General features: G+C 30.6%; 4 protein-coding genes across 4 annotated transcripts in view; 1 reads left to right on the top strand and 3 right to left on the bottom strand.

Moving 5' to 3' along the window:
- The window catches only part of HELRODRAFT_165241 (hypothetical protein), a gene marked incomplete at both ends in the record, with an annotated part of 5,465 nt that extends 4,454 nt beyond the window's left edge, over window positions 1-1,011 (bottom strand). Inside the window, 3 exons of the mRNA XM_009031089.1 lie at window positions 356-399; window positions 535-633; window positions 974-1,011. Of these exons, the coding sequence (XP_009029337.1) occupies window positions 356-399; window positions 535-633; window positions 974-1,011 (181 nt within the window). The remainder of the gene's footprint in view (window positions 1-355; window positions 400-534; window positions 634-973) is intronic.
- Window positions 1,012-1,845: 834 nt separating this feature from the next.
- Window positions 1,846-6,615, top strand: HELRODRAFT_96179 (hypothetical protein). The gene is made up of 14 exons (XM_009031090.1): window positions 1,846-2,015; window positions 2,223-2,310; window positions 2,790-3,072; window positions 3,220-3,291; window positions 3,398-3,468; window positions 3,644-3,691; window positions 4,091-4,162; window positions 4,313-4,429; window positions 4,769-4,915; window positions 5,096-5,172; window positions 5,325-5,399; window positions 5,869-5,925; window positions 6,017-6,146; window positions 6,239-6,615. The coding sequence occupies exons 2-14, from the start codon at window positions 2,251-2,253 to the stop codon at window positions 6,347-6,349; spliced, it is 1,320 nt and encodes a 439-aa protein (XP_009029338.1). The 5' UTR covers window positions 1,846-2,015; window positions 2,223-2,250; the 3' UTR covers window positions 6,350-6,615.
- A 1,489-nt stretch (window positions 6,616-8,104) lies between these two features.
- Window positions 8,105-9,871, bottom strand: HELRODRAFT_69402 (hypothetical protein; the record flags this gene model as incomplete). Its single annotated transcript, XM_009030575.1, has 6 exons — window positions 8,105-8,215; window positions 8,673-8,775; window positions 8,939-9,009; window positions 9,135-9,221; window positions 9,376-9,544; window positions 9,840-9,871. The coding sequence occupies 6 exons, from the start codon at window positions 9,869-9,871 to the stop codon at window positions 8,105-8,107; spliced, it is 573 nt and encodes a 190-aa protein (XP_009028823.1).
- Window positions 9,872-16,949: 7,078 nt separating this feature from the next.
- On the bottom strand, window positions 16,950-19,289 carry HELRODRAFT_189675 (hypothetical protein; the record flags this gene model as incomplete). The annotated part of the gene is made up of 6 exons (XM_009031091.1): window positions 19,161-19,289; window positions 18,595-18,744; window positions 18,231-18,355; window positions 17,969-18,093; window positions 17,398-17,570; window positions 16,950-17,132 (listed from the first exon to the last, which is right to left on the bottom strand). Coding segments are annotated over exons 2-6 (744 nt in total), but the record flags the coding sequence as incomplete, so codon positions are not given.
- Window positions 19,290-20,322: the final 1,033 nt, after the last annotated feature.

Consider the following 20,322-nt stretch of genomic DNA (forward strand, 5'->3'; position numbering starts at 1 on the left):
ATAAATTAGAATGTATAATGAAAATAAAATTACGCTCAAGTACTAACATGTGTGTTTATGTATATATTTGTGTGTGTTTGTTATACGCTGATGCGTGTAATGTGGGTGCAAGAAAAAATAGAAGAGATAAACATACGCGCCTACCTATTCAACTACATTAGTGTTGGATGCTTCCTATCTATCCTACCTACAATTAAAAATATGCCTATCTAACCTACCTATATAGCTACTTAATGTAAGTGTGTGTTTGTGTGTGTGTGCGTGTGAGCATTCTTACTTAATGTTAAATTACAGAGAAAAAAGAATAAAACGTATCACAGCTAGGCGTGTATTCTTTTCCACTGAATGAACGAACGTAGCCTGACATCTTTTATGATGAACTCCTCTGGAAGCTTCAACCTGAATGAAATAAAAAAATCTTATTTATTTAATTAATTTAAATGAAAATAGAGAAACGAACCGCGGTGAAACCCGCCAGCCGGAAAAGCCAGCCAATTGGCAAAAAAGGAACCGCAAAGAAACCATAAAACTTACCTTAGCCAGGCGTGCTTTTTTTGCCACTGAATGAACGAACGTAGCGTGACATCACAACCATTCTGATCTTTCACGATGAACTCCTCTGGAAGCTTCAACCTGAATGAATGAACCTAAATGAATGGAAAAATTTTATTTATTTAATTAATTTAAATGAAAATAGAGAAACGCAAAGAAGCCGACCGGTCGGCAAAGAAAAGTACCTCAAAGAAAGGTATCTATATAGGATTTATGCTCTATATAACTCTATATAACTCTATATAACTCTATATAACTCTATATAACTCTATATAACTCTATATAACTCTATATAACTCTATATAACTCTATATAACTCTATATAACTCTATATAACATATATAACTCTATATAACTCTATATAATAAAATAAATAAAAATAAAAAATTTAAAAAAATAAAATAAATAAGATCAGACAGACTGCTTCAAGCGAGACAGAATGCCTGATCTGATTTTCATGTTGTCTCAGCTCCTATTTATACTCCTTTTCAACCAAACATTTTCATCATTTCAATCATTCAAATCAGTAAAAAACTTATTTAATGTATGTAGTACACTATTATACAGTCTTAACCACAATGCTAACCGTACTAAATTAACGTCATCGAACGAACGCCTTTGAAAATTTTTGATTGGCTGGTTGAATCTGCTATATTACTTTTTATATAAACACATAATCTTATTAATTATTTGTATACATGGATTCTAGTCACTTTATATATATATATATATATATATATATATGTATATAATATAAATTCATAATATAAGCAACAGCAATCAGTGCTATATATGTACGTACGCAGTTCAAATTTCTCTGGGAGAATTCAAAATAGTTTGAGACCACACCTTGCTTAACATCCGATTCCAAGCCGAGTCAAGCCAAGCAAAGCTGAGCCAATATGCGTAGATTTATAAGTGCTTTTATATTAAAATTTTGCTCGTTTTATATACGAACATCCCAATATAACAAATTTTCCATCCTATTTTCAAATTTTTTTTTTGATGCTTCAGTCAGGTCACAATCATCATCATCGATATCGCGATGAAATCAAATTGAATTTTTTGTTTTAAAAGGTTGTAAATTTAAATTTTTTAAATTATTATTTAGTGTGGCAATTAATTACTTTTAATTAGTATAAATTTAAAAAAATAAAATCGACATTATCGATAATATTTAAAAGTTTAAAAAATTGAGGTTCTTTGCATATCTCTGCTTCAAACCATAAGAAAGTGTTGTATATTGGTGAATAGGCCTCCCATTGTGTGAGCATATGCTTCGATATCATATATGATATCGAAGCATATTATTTTTGGTGTCCCATACGTTATAAGTTGTAGAAGTAAATGTAAACAAAACAAAGGCACGTGTTTTCCTTTTAAAAAATAAAAAAAATTTAATAAATATATAAAGTATAATATAATTCATCAATTATAAATATAAACAGAGCGGCCAGTCCAGGTTTTGCTTTTCTTTCAGTTTCGTTTGTTTTGTTCTCTTTTTGTTGATTGTTCGTTTATCCTGTGGTGCATGTAACAACGTAACTGTAAGTAAGTATTTGATTGTTGTATGTATCTGTCTGTTGTTCCAACAGTGTTGGTATGGTTGTTTCAAATGTTTCATTCATTCATTAATTAAATTAATTAATTTAATTTCGTTTTCTCATGGTTTTGTCCATTCAATCATTACAAAAAAGAATGGAAGTTTCTAAGGAAGCTATCACTTCTGTTGGTGAAGATGTCACCTTTGAATCTTTGGTTTGTTACATTTCATTTTACTTTACTTTTCTTTACAAAAAACTTTACAATTTTACATTTACAAGATTTACATTTTACTTAGTTTTTTATTTTATTAATTTTGCTCACCTCTTTCAAATTTTAGTTTTTATAGTTTATACTAGTAGCGAGATACTTGAAACATGAGCTTAGAAAGCAAGGCTGTGATTTATATTGTGATGTTATTTTATTGGTTTTATATCTATCTGACTATAAAAATTTGCCATTTATAATATTTTATTTAACTAAAGAAACTAATCGCTAGCTAGTGAGATCATTCATAATTAGTGAATTATTCAACAACCATATTATGCTATTGACTATACTATACTGCTAGCATATAGTTGTGAAGGAAATAACAAACCCATTTAATATGACTTAGATAAAAATAATATAATGTGAAAAAATACTATATATCTTTAGTTGCCTAATAAATAAATAAATGTTTGAAATGACAACAGGGAGTTACAGATGTGCTGTGTGAAGCCTGCCAGCGATTGAAATGGTCAAAACCGACTCCAATTCAGAAGGAAACGATTCCAGTGGCCCTTTCAGGCAAAGACATCATAGGACTAGCAGAAACTGGTTCAGGCAAGACAGGAGCATTTGCCATCCCAATCCTTCAGGATCTCCTGCAGAAACAGTCAAGGTTGTTTGCTCTTGTCCTCGCTCCAACCAGGGAACTTGCCTTCCAAATTAGCGAAACATTTGACAGTCTTGGTAGAGGCATAAAACTCAAGTTAGGTCAGTTGGCTTCTGTGTAGATTTTGTTTTAGCTTGTAGAATATGAAAAGGTTTTTCCAACAAATTATGCCATTTTGGTGCAATGAAAATTGAATTAATAAAATGTGTTTATAAAATCTTTCTTCTAAAGTTTTGTTCACATTTCAGGCCTTTTAATTGGTGGAGTGAATAAGGAGGCCCAAAGTAAAAGATTGGCTTCAAGACCTCACATTCTGATAGGTATTATTTATTACTATGCAAATTACTCATTCTATAACATCCTTAGCTTTATCCATCAGTTTCTTTTCCGTCATACTTGAAGCAATTAATAATTTTGAACCACTAGCGACACCAGGCAGGTTGCTGGAGCACTTACGAGGAACTACTGGCTTCAATCTCAAATATCTTAAATATTTAGTTAGTTTCTCTCTCTCTCTCTACATATTAGTGTGTCTCTCTGTTTATCTGTCTGTTTATCTTTTTATCTGTCTGTTTGTTTGTTTCTATTTTGATTGGTGTGATTTGATTTGATTTTTGTATTATTTTGTTGCAATAATAAGTAATTGGACACAAATTTTGAAATTATCACAAGGTCCTTGATGAAGCTGATAGAATGCTGGAAATGAATTTTGGAGAAGAGGTATGTACTTCTTCGTTTCATTGTTGACGGTGGTGATGATGATGGTCATACTGATATCAATATTAATGATGCTGAAAATAATGATGTTATTGATGATGAATATGCCGATGCTAATGACATCTGTTATAATTACGATAACAATGATGTTTCAATATATGATGTTGATTAATTATTTATGTTTAGGTCCAATATTTTAACATTTATAATTCATCATTTATTTACCAGTATTCTAACCTCATTGCCAACATTTCAGACATGTACCACATACATTGATACATACTCATACATGTACTTACACTCACACGCACATACATGTACTGTACACACACACACTTATATATATATATATATATATATATATGTACACACATACATACATACATATACACACACGCACAGATTGGCATGATCCTCAGTATGATTCCAGAAGAGCGAAAAACTTATCTATTTTCTGCTACTATGACAAAAACGGTGTGTGTGTGTGTGTGTGTATCTTCATGATCAATAATTATTGAACAAATTTTTGTTAATTATTTTTTTAATCAAACGTTTTCTAGAGACAGTTAATTAATAGTTATTTATAGACAGTAATTAATAGTTAATTAATAATTAATTTATTAGGTAAATAAATTAAAGAAGGCTTGTATGAAGGATCCGGTAAAAATTGAAGTCTCAAAAATGAACCAGGCCGCCTCTAAGGTCATCCAATATCATATATTCTGTCCCGAGAGGGAGAAGGTTGGGTCAGAGGATTCTTTTGCCGAATCATTTGTTTGCATTTGTGGCTTATGTGGTTGATTTCTTATTCAGTTGGTTGGATGGTTGTTTAGCTGGTGGGTTTGTTGATTGGCTGGTTGTTGTGTTGTTGTTGTTATGAATTATAGATATCTGGGTTGCTTTGTTTGCCAATGCTTGTTTTTGTTGATGCCTGATGATTTTCAAAGTAGAAGTTACTAAAGTGATGTTTCAAACTTTAGAAAATTAATGTGATGCAACCACAAAAATTAAACAATTAGATATTGTATTATTAAATATAATGTCAATATAATGTAGATATAATGTTAATATTTTTTACAGGAGCTGTACCTCTTCTACTTGGTGCAACAGATGAGAGGAAACTCAATGATGATCTTCACAAATAGCTGTGGAAAAGTCTGGTTGTTCACAAAACTGCTTCGGACATATGACTTTTCTGTGCACCAAATTCATGGAAAGATGACTCAGGTTAATTGATCTGCATGTATGTGTATGTCTGTATATTTAAGCATGTTTATCTGCTGTCAGTGTGTGGTGTATGTGTTGTCAGTGTTTATACTTCATACATTCTGCTTATTGGCATATTTTGTAGTAGAAATTTCGTTTTGCTATCTACATTTGTTACATTCACGCTATATTTCAATGCAGAAAAGACGTCTTGAGAGTTTAAAAAAATTTCGGGAAGATGAGCATTCCATTCTTGTGGGAACTAGTGTAGCTAGCCGGTAAACATCATTGTCGCTCATCATCATTGTCGCTCATCATCATTGTCGCTCATCATCATTGTCATCGTCGTTGTCGTAGTCATTAGATTAGTCAGCTACCATATTCCATACATCAAACTCACTCAATGCATTTGCAATAACTACACGTGCAGTGGTTTGGACATAGCCCACGTTGATATAATCATCATCTACGATCTACCAGAGGCAGCTAAAGATTACATACATAGGTAGGTGAATGTCTTATTATTTCAATGATAATTGTTGAATGTTATAAATCATTTATTTCAACCTTAAGACCGAGTGTAATAGTATTTTGTTACATTAAAATCATTAGCAATATCATTTAATTTACTGTAATTTTCCTTATAACGTTTTAAAAATACAATTCAATGAACTGGACAATATATGATATAACCCATTGAACAATAAAAATTGCACATTAAGTATCAAACATTTTTTAATGGTGGTTTCAGCAGTTGTTAAGTTTTTAATTTCAGGACTTTAGTCTCTGTAAGTTCATATCTCGCTATTGTAGATTAAAATGATTTAGTTGCTAATTCACTGATAAATAAGTTGGTTCACGGGTCGTTTACATGTGGAAACACTACTAAGCAACACACCACACATCATTTTGATTTCTTATATCCACTGTACTCACCCATTACTGACTAACACGCGTTTTTATTATGTCGGCAGGGTGGGAAGGACAGCACGGGCAGGAAAATATGGAAAATCCTACACCTTCGTCACACAGTCAGTTCTCATCAATACACGATCTTCAAATTGCAGTATAATAATAATAATCAAAATTGTACTACTTGTTTGATTTTTAACATTATTCCAGAAATAACGTCCGTGAGTACTTGGAAATAGAAAAACTTCTAGGCTACCAGATACCTAGGTATGAACCTAAAGAGGAGGATGTGCTGAGGCTCGAGGCTGACTATAATAAAAATCGCGACGATATAAAAGTGGTGTGTTAGACTTTTTCTCCTAATAAATATGAATTTTTCTGATGTTTCTTCATTTATGTAATTGATATTTATCATGATTTATTGCTTTTTAGATGCAGAACAGAGTGGACAAAATGAGGCGGAAACAACGAAAAGAACATTATAAGGCAGAGGGGTTTAAGATGGTCTCTCAAACAAGAAATAAATTTAAAAAAAAGAAATAAAAAAAATACTGAATTGACGATTGCATATTAATTCAACTTATCAACTGTATATTTTAGATAACACGTGTACATTTAATGTTTAAAAATTAAAATTTATTTAATAAACTGACGACAGAAAGTAACGTCACAACTCGGAAACGGGATGTCGGACGAGAAACGGTGATCGATTGGTTGATTGATTTTAAGCTTTTTATTTACAGAATTTTTAGATTTCTTTACCCCAAACAAATCAGTATTAATAATACTCTTAAATTTGTAAAAAAAAACCCGTTTAAACTGCAAGATATTTTTGAATAACTTTGAATAAACACCGACCATATCAAGCTATGTTTTTGAATAACTTTGAATAAACAAGCTATATACAAAACGAATTGCACTGGCTTCGAGAGTCTGAAAGAATCGACTTCCTACTTGATCTGGTTGTGAATTTTTCTTGTAAGAAGAAGCCGTCTTGTTCTGGGGAAAATTTGAAATTCTCTTTTGAGACGACTGTTCAATCTCAACTAAGATTTGGTGATCAGCTGCATCCGTCTTTCATGTCTACTTATTATAGAAGATGCTACTTGATTAACCGTGATGAATTCAAGGGACGACTTAAACATTTTTTCAAGAAAGCCTAGCTAAAAATCATTAACAAAGGCGCACGATACAATATATAAATAAACATATATATAGATTATATGATAGAAATGCATACATCGCAGTCCTGTCATTGTCGTTTGATATTCTAATTACATGGCATATTTCAAATCATTTGCGAAATGTTATTTCAATGAAGTTTAGCTAACTTGACGTACGTGTGGTAAACAAACAGTCGTACGAAATTGAACGATTTTCCGTGTAGATACGGTACAGTACAATATTTTAAAAATAATAACTCAGCTTCTCCATGTTTTTCTTAATTTATTTTTTATAATTTTAAGACATTCAAAAGGAATAGAAATAGAGTATGACTAATTAATAAACAGCTGTATATCAAAAAGTCAATTCAACTGTCTACTAACAAGCTCTTCTAGCCCTTTCCTAGGAGGATGAATGCAGAAAAATGTGATGCGGCAAAAGTAAAAAAAAACTTCTCAAACAAAATTTTAAAAAAGAAACTAAGGGTTAGAATATTTTTAAAGCTTCTGAACAGCTAACATCACTATTTAATTAATTTATTTAATTTGATTCATTATAAATAAATATTGTATAGTAAAACATTAAATTCTGGATAAAGTTTAGTAATTATTATTATATGCAAAAAAAAACGATGTCTTAACATTTTCACTAGACCCTTTAAACTTTATAGTTTTTAATGCATATTACACAATAATCACACACCCCCAGCTTCTACTTAAGAAGCCAGAAGTAGTGAACTGGCTGAAGGACAAACAGATGAAACTCAGAATGAAAAAAGAAGAAACCTCACCTCGAAACAGAGATGATGGACTTTAATTTTATTGAACTTATCAATTTATGTATTATAATTATCAATATCAATTTATTAATTCATCATTAATTATCAATATTGATAATTATGTATTATAATTATCAATATTGAAGATTGATTGAATGCAAGAATTAACAATATACAAACTAATGTACATTTGAAAAATGTAAATGCAAACAAACAACAATTTTGTAATTATTAACAAATCTCTCCTTCCCAGTGTTTGGGTCGAAGGCACTACTAAGGATGTGCAACACCCATGCTGAATCTAATTTTCAGAATTTCTATAAAATTGACCTAGTGAATATAAAAATTTATTAATTTCATAAAGACGAAAATCTGGTCATTCCATCAAATTCTTCTCGTGTTTTTCGTTTCAAGTCATATGTTTCTTCTTTGAATTTTGAAATAACCCATTCAATTGCCTGCCGTCCCTATAAAATTAAAAAATAAAATTATTTTATTACGCAGAAGTATAGTTTTGCATGTTAATTTGGTTATAGCCAAGCACCAGACACAACTAAGCTTGCAAGATCTCACAGTAGTTAATTTAATGGTTTATCTCATCCATAATTTTAAAAGAAAAGAAGTGCACGTAAAAATATTAATTTTTTAAATGATTAAATAATATTAACAATCACTTTGTTTCTAACACTACATAGCGATAGTAAAGTTACATAATATACAAAAACAACAGAAACAACGACACTTATGAGATAACTACAATGATATGTTTTGTGACTTGCGAGGGCATACAAAATATAAATTAATGTGAATCCAAATTTTAATAGTCGTCTAGAGTCAAGACATCTCGAGTTGACAAAGCAGACCCAAGAATTGAGATGATGGACATGTAATGGTCATTATAATCTACAGAACTACACAACTGACCTGTCCTGCCTTTGATGACATTGTCTTCTTAATGGTGTCTTCCAAGTAACTTGTCATGGGCACACCTTTTACTGTCACGTACGATTCGGACTTCAAAACCGTGCTGCGTTGGATATTTGTTCATTTATCATGATTGATTTAAATTCAGTTAATTCAAATAAACTGAAATTTCAAATTGAATTTACTGTTGAAAATTAATTAAGCCAATTTTAATTAAAAAGTTTAGCCATTAATTATAGAAAATAAAAATAGCTGAATCAAGCAACCTGTTTGGATCAGTAGAGTGTGGAATGTAAGTTATTCTTTCATCGATTGTTACTAAGTTGCTGAGTGTTATCTGATTTAATTAAATATTTGTTAAATGATCATTTAATAATCATAGCAAACCAACAAATTATATGAGGTAGTTTATCATATTAAACAATCTCAAAAAGAGCAAGTTGAGTAAGAATTGCAACTAACATTTCTTGATTCGAGTTTCATTAATTTGTTTGATAAATCGACTTCTGAATGTTCACTGACATAGCAAGCACCGTTGAAGCCTATGAGCTGTGTTAAAAATAAAAAAATTATCAATTTATAAGGTATTCAATAATATACTTTTAAATAGTTTAGAAAGAGTAGTTATTAATCAAATTATGATAGACCATTAATAAACTCTTATGATTTCATTAACACTCAATGAGTTAGGATTAAAACTAACACTTGTGACCCAATTAGGCCAGCCCCATTCTGTGCTAAGTATTCTGTGCATTAATAACTTTCCAGGTTTCTCTACGGAACATTCAACAGTGTCAATTCCAACAACACTAGGATTCATGGGATTTGGGTATTTCTGCCAGGCTGCCTGGACAACAGTTTCCCAGGGGTGTCTGAATGGTTTCAGGAAGGAAACAATTTCAAACTAAACGGTTGACAAATGAAATATGAACGGTTGACAAATGAAATATGAATGGTAGTTTTATTTTTTAAACAGATACAGATTTTCTTTAAGAAAAGGAAAATATATCGAAAACAGCTGAAAAACGTGATAAATATTCTATTTATTTATAATTTATTTAATTTCATATCTCATCAGTAGCTCATCACATTTTCATATTGTCAAAAAATTACAAATGATGAAATTGTGATCGTAAACAAATTTTAAAAACTTGAACGGGAACTTACTTGAATGTGTGTTCCGACGTCCAAATTTTCATTTTGTTTTTCGTGAATTATCAAATTAAATTCTTAAAATAATTGAACGCAAATCATCCCCAATGTCATCGAAACTAGTACGGTCGGAAAATTTTTCTAAAAAGGGGTTCGACTAAAGGCCAATATGTACAAAAAAAATAAGTTTTTGGGAAGAAGTTGGTAAATCAGATAGTGAAAAGAATGAGTGTGGTAATAAAGAAGAACGAATAAATAGCTTAAAGACGATATTTATTGTTAAAAACCTTTTTATTTGAATAATTGAAAGCTTGGTGACGTCAGAAAATATTTGCAATATTTCTGTAATAGAGTTAATGCACTTGTAATAACAACTTTGTAATGTAGGACTTAATCATCCATATATGTAGAATATGACAGTATATATTCTATATACACGACCTTGCATCTTATTCAATTCATAGAATATCATCAAATTATTTGATATATTTATATATTCTATGTATGATACTCTATAATTGATTTATTCTAAGTATATGATTCATACATGCATGCTTGCAATCATAAGTATATGTGCACATAAATAAAATAATTACCAAAAAAAACACATAATTATAAATATTACATCGATATATATACAACATATATATAATATATTGATACCTAATCATGCTGTGTAATCACATCACGTGCCATATTTTTAGATGTTGATGTCGATGATCGAAAACTTACATTTTTGCTTCTTTCAAAATTTTTTTGGGTATTACGTTTAATTATTTATTTTGCTATTACGTACTAATTTGTTAAGAATTTTTTTCATAAATTTATACTTTATACCGTCCAGCCATAGATATTAATTATATCATATATATGTATATATATATTATATATATATATATATATATATGTATATATATATATATATATAAATTATATCCATACGTCAAGCTCATTTCTCAAAGAATGAAAATTAAGTGGCAAAAAAGAGAAACAGACTCACTTCATCTGACAAACCAAATCAAACCGTTTCTTAATATAATGTATCTATGACGTTTGTAGTCAGATGGAATAACCATTCTCGTTATATCTGAACAGCTCTCAACTGCTGGAATGCACATTAGAAAATTGTTAAAATTTGCAGTTTGACCTACGTCCTTTTTCAAACTTTTTTTAGAGGTAAAATACTTTGAATAACATGCCTGATTGATTCTTTTAGAGCCTCCTAAGTGCCCTTATAATTCTTTCTTCTTGAAAACGAACTGGCAAAAAACGTTGCCCACAGATTTTTCAAAAAAGTTTTCATCTATCTAGCTACAACATAACTGACTAAATAAATGACAGTAAAAACACGACCATCGGTCGAATGATATGGTTATATATCATAGCTCGTAAACAAAAGAATCGTGTATCATGTTCTACATACTTATAGAATCTGAACACTCAAACAATGCAAATCATTGACGTCATAAAGGGATTAAGCATTTTATAATTTATATTGATCATTATGTCTGTGATGATGCTCAAAATTAAGTAGTTTATTTTTATATAGAATTAAAATAATAGAAGAAAATTAATTTTACTGACGCATGCATGAAAATACACCATGGTATTTTACGATCATTTTTCTTTATTATTTGGTAGAAAATTAATTGTAAAAAAATTAACAAATTGATCAAAATATGAAATATTTTATTAAATTTTTGTAACTATTATAAGCGATGAAACAAACAAACACAAACAAACAAACACGTGGTTATTTATTGAACCATCGTCTCATAACAAGTGTTCAATGGTATTTTTGAAAATATTTAAAAACTTTATCATAATTCATCATAAGTACGAAAGATTTTATCATAAATGTATATGTAATTATCTACTATACATATACATACACATATACACTTGAACGCGAGCCGTTTCTTCACCCGAATGAAAAGAAATGAAAGTAATTATAGAAACTTTAATAAAAGAAACCACAATATTATTATCAATATCACCGAGCACTTCAAGTTTGTCATTATCTAAATCACTATCTTTATAATTAGCACTATAATTGTCAGCCAGGGTCTTCGTTATAATTCACTGAGAATATTTTGGAAAAGCATCACCCTGGTAAACTTTGATCTAAATCAGTGGAGGGGAGAACATGGCCCTCCCCGTTGCGAGCAGTATTTTTGGTATGCCAGTGTTTGAACAGGAAAAGAACCGCCACCGGTCTAAATCCTTATTGTATGTAATCAACTTTTTAATCAGCAGATGTATTATTATCTTCGCAATAATGTTATTATAAAATACACATAATTATACTTATTATGTTTTCATTTCTTAAAATTAAAAAATATTCTCGGTAATAATTCCAATTAATAATTTTGGTATTTTTATCTTTACATAGTATTTATAATTGAATTATTAAACTCTTCAGGATATGGAAATAATAAAAAATATGGTAATAATTAACAATTACGTGATGATCCTGACTAGTTATTTGCATTTTCATCATTATTTTCTTACCTAATGGTAACATTGACAACTGTCATCATCATCGTCGGCTTCTTCATCTGATTTGGTACATCTCTCTTTAATTATCATATTCATCAACCCCATCAAGCAATCATTTTTTCACTGTTTAAATCATTATCTCAAAAATGTTAATTATTTCCATCATTAAATTCCCTACATTTGTCATCATCACGTCGTCGTTAATATCATTATTATAATGATACAATGATGGATGGTAACAAGCAGTTTCGAGAAAAAATCCAAACAAAAGACACAAAAAAAATGAACCTAATAAAAATCATTGAAATTAATTCTTAAACGTAAATCCTGTAAATGAGTCTGGTGAGTTTTCTGCTCCAGCTTAACAATGACCTTGTACAAGAACACACAGCCATCATGGAACTTTTGAAAATTTTCTTTGAAACACAACTTTGTGGTCAGATTATCGCACTCATAAAATTTTAACTGAGATTGAAATATCAATATAATGTTGAACAAGTTCTGGATGATGGCGTAGACGGCTGATGACTGTTTATTCAAGAGGCACTGAGACAAACATCTGTTCAGGAAGATGGTTCCCTCATCAATCAGCTGATCCACACTTTCAATTTCAGGATGTGAACCTTCTTTGTTGGATAATGAGTTCAACTTTTGCTGAAATTCATGCCAGGAAGCAAGCATGACTTGATTGGTTACATATTCTTGAATGGCCTTCACGAAATGTTGCATGTTGTGCCAATAGAAAAGTAACTGACGTAGTTCGTGGCTTTTGTGGTTGTCACTCATCTTAAATTTTTTCTTGAGAGTCAGATGTATGTCATTCAGAGACCACATCACGTGCTTCAGTTTGAAGAAAAACTGAAAAAGAACGCTGTAGGATTCGAGATGCTTTTGTTGAAGGATTATATTTACAGGCCAGTCTATTTTCATAGTCATGCCCAGTCTGTTAAGCATTTCATTTTTTGGAAGAAGGCGATCGTGTTGATCATCGAAAATGAAGGTTAGAAGGTCCGTCAAGTGAAAATTGCGAGTTTGTTGTTCCACAGAGGCGAGTGAATGCTGCAAAATTTCGTTCACAACTGACAAACTAAAGATGAAATGGGGATTGTGTTGTTTGCTGTCGTGAACGAGTTCGAGATGTTTGTTCAACGAACTAACCAGCGAGACACTGAAGTAATCATCTTGCAGAAGGACAAACTTCCTCAAAATTTCGTAATAATCTGCAATGCCGGTGTCGTTGAAGTAATTGAGGAGGGTGTGGTTGAGTAAATGTGATTGGATGCGGATGCAGTTGATGAGGCCTTCCTTAAGCAGCTGGTGCATCCCATCATCTCGCATCTGAATGAATTCGTTTGACGCTTGTGATGATGGAGGAGGTGCTTGTGATGATGACGACGGCGATGATGATTTCAAGTGGTCTGACACTCTGCACATTTGAACTTGAGTGAACATTTTTTTGTCTAACTCAAAATGAAGGTCCGGTTCATACTTTCTATGTGAATTTGTTAGTTGGTGGAATGACTTGTTGATTGTATCATCGGTAGCTCGTGTAACAACTGCATCATCAAATTCTTGTTTATTATTTGATGATGAAAAAAATTTGAGAGCACTTCTTAAGTAATCATCACACTGCTTTCGATGGAGCTTCATTTCATCTCTGGTCGAAACAATCTTAACTTCCGGCTTCGAGCAACTATTGAAATAACCCATGTACTGAGAAATGATAATAATATTTTATCTAAAATAGTTTAAAAACTGCAAAAAAGTTTGGAAATAAATACCACAGGTTTAACAAATTATGACAATTTCGACTAGATTATTTATTAAAAAAAGAGGAATGAATGAACAAACAGATGAATGAACGAAAACGAAAGAAAAGAGGGCTTACCTTGTTGCAGCAGAGTTTGAGAAGGTGGACAGACTTGCCACAATTAATGATGACTGCAGAATATTCTTGAAGGAATCGTGGCACGTCTGATGGCGACAGCAACTGGAAAGCGTGCTTCCAAAATAATTCATCTATCCAAAATGTAATTAAATCTAATAAGTGCACACATTAATGTCAATTAAATTATATTTAATTATATAAATTATAAATAATAAATCTATAAAACTAAAAACCGTTGAAAAAAATTGTAATTGAACGTCTTGTAAATGTGCAGTAAAAGATATCTGGAATAATTAATGGAGTACAGAAAAGAGATTTTTATATATACAAATTGATCTTTGACCTCGTTTATTGATATACTTTTGATTGTGAGTGACCATGAAGTGACCGCTGTAGATGTCCAACTCACCTTCGTATATCCACCGCTCCAAACATCTACAAACAAATTGAAAGAAAATTCATTTCGAAAAAAAATTAGTTGAAAATTGGTGTTTTAAATATTTGGGAAATGATTCAAAATGAAAAAAAGTTTTTAATGACTTGAAATATCTGACGGATGATGACTTGAAAAGGAAAAATATGAGAGGCCTCATGTCATCATCTGCTTTCGTCCATTCCTCATACAAGCAACTCAACAGCTGACCTGTGTTCTTCACATCGAATGATCATGTGTGTGTGTGTGTGTGTGTGTGTGTCTATGTATGAAAAGATGAGAGGGAGAGAGAGAGAGAGAGAGAGAGAGAGAGAGAGAGAGAGAGAGAGAGAGAGAGAAAGGAAGAGAAAAAATTCCTAAATTAACTAAAAAACAAATTAATAGTAAAATAACAGTTTCCCAGTGAAATGAATTTTTGCTGGTAATAAAAAATTTCATGAGTTAGATGAAGATCATTTTGATTTCATCGTACAATATAAAAGATTTTACAATTTTATAAAAAAAAGATTTAATTAGAAAAAGATTAATCAAACATGAGAAAAAATTGCAAGTGAACAAAAATAGAAACCTGGCAGGATTTTATATCAGAGCAAAGTGAAGAGAAAAACCTGGAGGTGTGTGTATGTTATGAGCGAGAGTGCTGAACAACAAACATAAAAACGTACGTGTGCGCGCGCGCGCGTGTGTGAATGTATGTTAAATAATAATAAACGTAAGAGTGAAATTCTTGGATGTTAAGATGAAAACAAAAAAAAAAAATAAAGGGTAAACTAATAATACCATACATTACCATAACAATCACAACCGTAATTACCACTCACCAATCTTTCAATTCGACAAAAAATGAAGAAAACATGACCAAATTAAGTTAAAGAGGAAAATTTAGATGGAAATGTAGATGGAGAACTATAGTAAACAGAAACATCGACCTCAATTGTTTGAAGATTTGTTTGAACTTCAGAACAACATGTAGTAATGAACGTTGGTGATTCCACTGGACACAAGTCAACAGGCATCTCTGCATGTGTAGGTATGATTGGAGACATTGAATCAGTGGCTGTAGGTAGGAGTCTGGAGTGGAAAAGTTAAAAAAATATGTCGGAAAATGAAGTGCTTGAAGCCTCTGCTGATACAAGTTCAAGTCTGTGATACAAATATAAGTCTGTGATACAAATACAAATCTGTATTACAAATACAAGTCTGTGATACAAATATAAGTCTGTGATACAAATACAAGTCTGTGATACAAATACAAGTCTGTGATACAAATACAAGTCTGTGATACAAATACAAGTCTATGATATGATACAATACAATCAAATCGATACATTCAAAATGGATAATAAAATAAACATGACAGGCTTAATCAGTTTCAACTTCATTTTTGTCATCAATACTGTTAACATAATCACCAGCAACCACACTAATACGTCCAACACTCTTCCTCTCCCTTAACAACACTCAATATCTCCTAAATCTACCCTCACAGCTATCGCCATCTCTCAAACTAAATATTGAAAAATGCACCGGTATCCAACTGATGTTCGTTGATGAACTGTGCAAGAGTCAGGACGGAGTTTCCAATTAAGAGAAGTTCACCGAGGAACTTGCTGTTGCAAACACAACCATCCACATTCTTCTCATTCAAGTGGAATTCGTTCTAATTCAAATGTTAGTGATACAATTATTCATTTATTTATAAAAATTATCTCTAATTAGACAAACTAATTTAATATTCAATCATTCTTATTATCACTTTCACCATTCAGATGCATTATCCAGGAATCATTAGATAGAAGCAACATATTTATGAACAGTTGACTCGATCCAGATTATTACAAATAGATCTTCCCTCTTTCCTTAGATGAGAAATGATGATTTAATTAGAAAACCGATGAGTGAAAATTGTGACCAGCCGAAAGGTGTTAAAAGGTAACGCCCAATTACAAATGAGATGAGTCTGCCAGGCTAACAGTAACCACACTGCACAAACAATCACGAACAGTTCAAGTCCCAACTTAATAGTGTAATGACATCTTTTGTTGTTTTGAAAAACATTGTAAAGATTATAACAAACAAACAAGCAAGCAATCAAACAAACAAACAAACAAACAAACAAATAAATAAATAAACAAATAAATAAACAAATGAATGAATGAGTGAATGAATGAACAAATATGTGCATATACAATATGTGCATATACAATATACATATAAATAAAATAACGAGATAGAACATGTAACAACATTTGCAATGTTGAAAGTATGAGAAGGCAGTCCGATGAACAACTTGACAGCATCTTGAATGAAGGAAGCACTTGACGTACAAGCGGCATGACACAAGGACTTCAAAAGGATGGATTGATGGATGGATTGGTGAATGGATGGATGTTGAAGGTCGGATGATGTCAATAACGGGGATGTCACTGGTGGATGGATTGATGGTACGAGATCTGTTATGTATGGCAATTCAGAGGGCTTCATGAACCTTGAGGCATTTCGTAGAAAATTAACAAAAAGTGAGAAAAAAACAACTTAAAATTATTAAACAAATAAATTGGTGAAAGAAGATAAACGATTTATAGCAGAAAAATAAAACGAAACCATTCAATCTCAAAATAAAAGTGAACAATTTTACCGCAAAACTGAAAGCAAATTAAAAATATGAAAACCATCTGCATACAAACCAATTGTATATCAAATAATAAGTGACATTATACCAAAAATAAATCTATCCATAAACATAGAGATACTTCCTAGATGAATCCCACGACGAATATGTGATGATCTGTTGATTCTTGAGATGCAAATGCTCCCAGACGTCATCATCTTCATCCTTCTCCTGTCTGCCTCCACCATCATCAGCTTCCTCTCCCCTCAGACTCCCCGTTGGACTGTCTTCATTGAAGCCTTCATCTAGCGTCGTCTGTAAAATTAATTTTTTTAATGAATGTATGTATCAGTGAATGAATGAGTGAATGTATGAGTGAATGAATGAGTGAATAAATGAGTGAATGAATGAAAAAATGAATGGAAAAATGAATGAATGGTATTTATTACAATAAGATGTTGGTTCAGCAAAAGCATAATTGCAGCAAGACCAGAAGAAATTTGTTGGGCCACCCAAAGAATTAACATTTGAATAACATTTTGACGGATGTAGACTAATTCAATTTAAAGAAAACTGGTGTGGATGAGTAAAAATTTTTTGGATTTGAAAATAACACATGCAAGAATAACATATGCAAGAATGGAAAGCTTATACTATTTTAACATTTAGTATGGATAGCTTATACTTCTTTTAATACTACTTCTATTACCTACCTCAAATTTATTCAAAGTCAAAATTGGGAAGTGACATAATGTCGCATCCTTGGCAGGTTTCTTTGATGAATTGGCCAGCATTAGTAACAGTTGTAAGAGATTTCTAACCAGGCCATCGTCCAAGCCTTTCAAGTTTAAAACAAAATTACAATTAGTTTAATAAAATTATTAAAAAATTCATAAAAAAAATTATGAATTAAAATTTTATTTCAATCTTCTCAGTCAGAAATTTTTTTAATTTAAAATAAAAATATTAAGCAACCTAAATGAAACAACTTTTGAAGGGCAATGTCGAGTTTAGTGGCGGTTGGTGAATTATTTGTTGACCTCAACCTCTCAATGTAACTGTATAATTTCTCAAGGATGGTGAACGACTCAGGTCTAGACCTTAAGATGGGGTAACAAGAATGAGACATACTAATATGTAAATCTAAATCTAAGAGGTCGAACATAAAGTAAATATTTTTTAATTTCATAAACAACAATTTTATTCATAAGTATATTAGTTATATTACAAAACAAATAACATAATCATAATTTACTCTTCATTTTATCAAAAAAATATATTATGATTGAAAAAATTTGAAATATTTTATTTAAAAATTAACAAAACGAAAGGAAACTACTCATGCTCCAGCAGCACTTCATAAGATTTCAACAGTTGTTTTTTTATAAGGTGAGTTAGACCAATTTGAAATTTATTTTTCACAAAGTGATGAGAACAAAGACATTTCATGAGGTGATAAATACTTTCTTCAGAAGCCATCTTCCTTATCCTGAAAATTCAAAAAACATCAACTTTTCAACTCACCAGCTAAAGTTGTAAAATAAAGAGAGAAAAAAAAGATTTACTAGCAATCAGTCTTTCTTTCACTACAAAATTTCATAAACTCTTATTTTAAATATTTTTAAAGATTATTAAAACTTAAAGCTTTATTTTATGATTAAAAATTTTATAATCTTTAAGAATTTAATAATATTAATTAAATTAATAATGTTTAACTTTAATTAAATTAAACCATACTACAAAAAACAAAACATGATAACAAACAAGATACAAAATAAAAACAAAACAAACAAGATACAAACAAAACAAACAAGATACAAGCTAAACAAAACAAACAAGATACAAACAAAAAACAATACAAACATCATACAAGAGAAACATTACATTACAATTAAATTTAGTTACCACAAACATTGGTTGACCAGTCAAACAAGGATGACTGAATGAACTGAGCCCAGAAATACCAGCACAATTCATTCAATAGAATAAATCTTCATTCTTCACTATTTTCCAAAAAGTAAAACTTTCCATGACATTTAGTAACAGGCTTAATCTAATAAGCACAGAATAAGTTTCACTAATTCAAAAAATAAAATTAAAATAAACAAAATCGAAACATTTCCCGCATTTAAATTAACTTTTCGAAAGTATTTACATTCAACTAAGAGTTAACTTCAGTTAAAATCAAAGCAGCATTTTTTCTCACTTCTATTTCATTTTGCAAGATAATGATAAATAAATTTTTTTAACTATTGTAACTATAGAGTTATTAAAATAATTTATAAAACAACACATTTCAAAATTATGGTGTAGGAATTGAGATATAGTGCTCGAGTTGAAATTGTACGTAGACCGATAAATAGTTGATATCATCCGTTGCATAAATATTGCGTAATTATTCATTTGTCATTTGAAGGTTTCAAGCCAAAATCGCATTTTGTATATTGCAATAAGTGTTTGACGTCCTACTCCTGCTTTCAAAGAACTCGCTCGATTCGATAGACACCGAGAACTTGATAACCCTATAGAACTCTACAACTCAAACTCAATAACTCTATCAGATACGCCGCACACACACGCGCACACATACAAACACACACACACATATATATTTAGATTATGTATAATACAATATTTAAATATCACTTCCTAAATAATAAAATTTACTATGTTATTTCAGCGATGCTGGACATTTTCTTGAAAAATTAGCAAAAAACAAAACCAAACCCCAAGTTTAATTTCTCTAGGAAGGTGTATAAATATGAAATAATTAATTACGAATTGTTTTCGACCATTTTGGTGCATAAAAAATAAATTAATTAATATGATTAAATTAAGAAATCAAATAAATTTAATTGAAAATAGTGAAAGGTGAATGTCATGAGATTCTCTTCATTGTATAATGTATAAGTAAAGCAACTTCCACGCAAACATCCACGCTTACATGCACAAGTGATTGCATATATATATATATATATATATATATATATATATATATATATATATATATATATATATATATATATATATATATATATATATTTATATATATATATATATATATATA

Source organism: Helobdella robusta (genome assembly GCF_000326865.2).
Source record: "Helobdella robusta unplaced genomic scaffold HELROscaffold_7, whole genome shotgun sequence".
Taxonomy (NCBI): Eukaryota; Metazoa; Annelida; class Clitellata; order Rhynchobdellida; family Glossiphoniidae; genus Helobdella; species Helobdella robusta.

Coding starts and splice junctions, on each gene's coding strand:
- HELRODRAFT_96179 (XM_009031090.1), top strand. CDS start 2,251: ATGGAAGTTTCTAAGGAAGCTATCACTTCTGTTGGTGAAGATGTCACC. Junction 4,430..4,768: donor TCTGTCCCGAGAGGGAGAAG/GTTGGGTCAGAG, acceptor TATTTTTTACAG/GAGCTGTACCTCTTCTACTT. Junction 5,173..5,324: donor GGAACTAGTGTAGCTAGCCG/GTAAACATCATT, acceptor CTACACGTGCAG/TGGTTTGGACATAGCCCACG.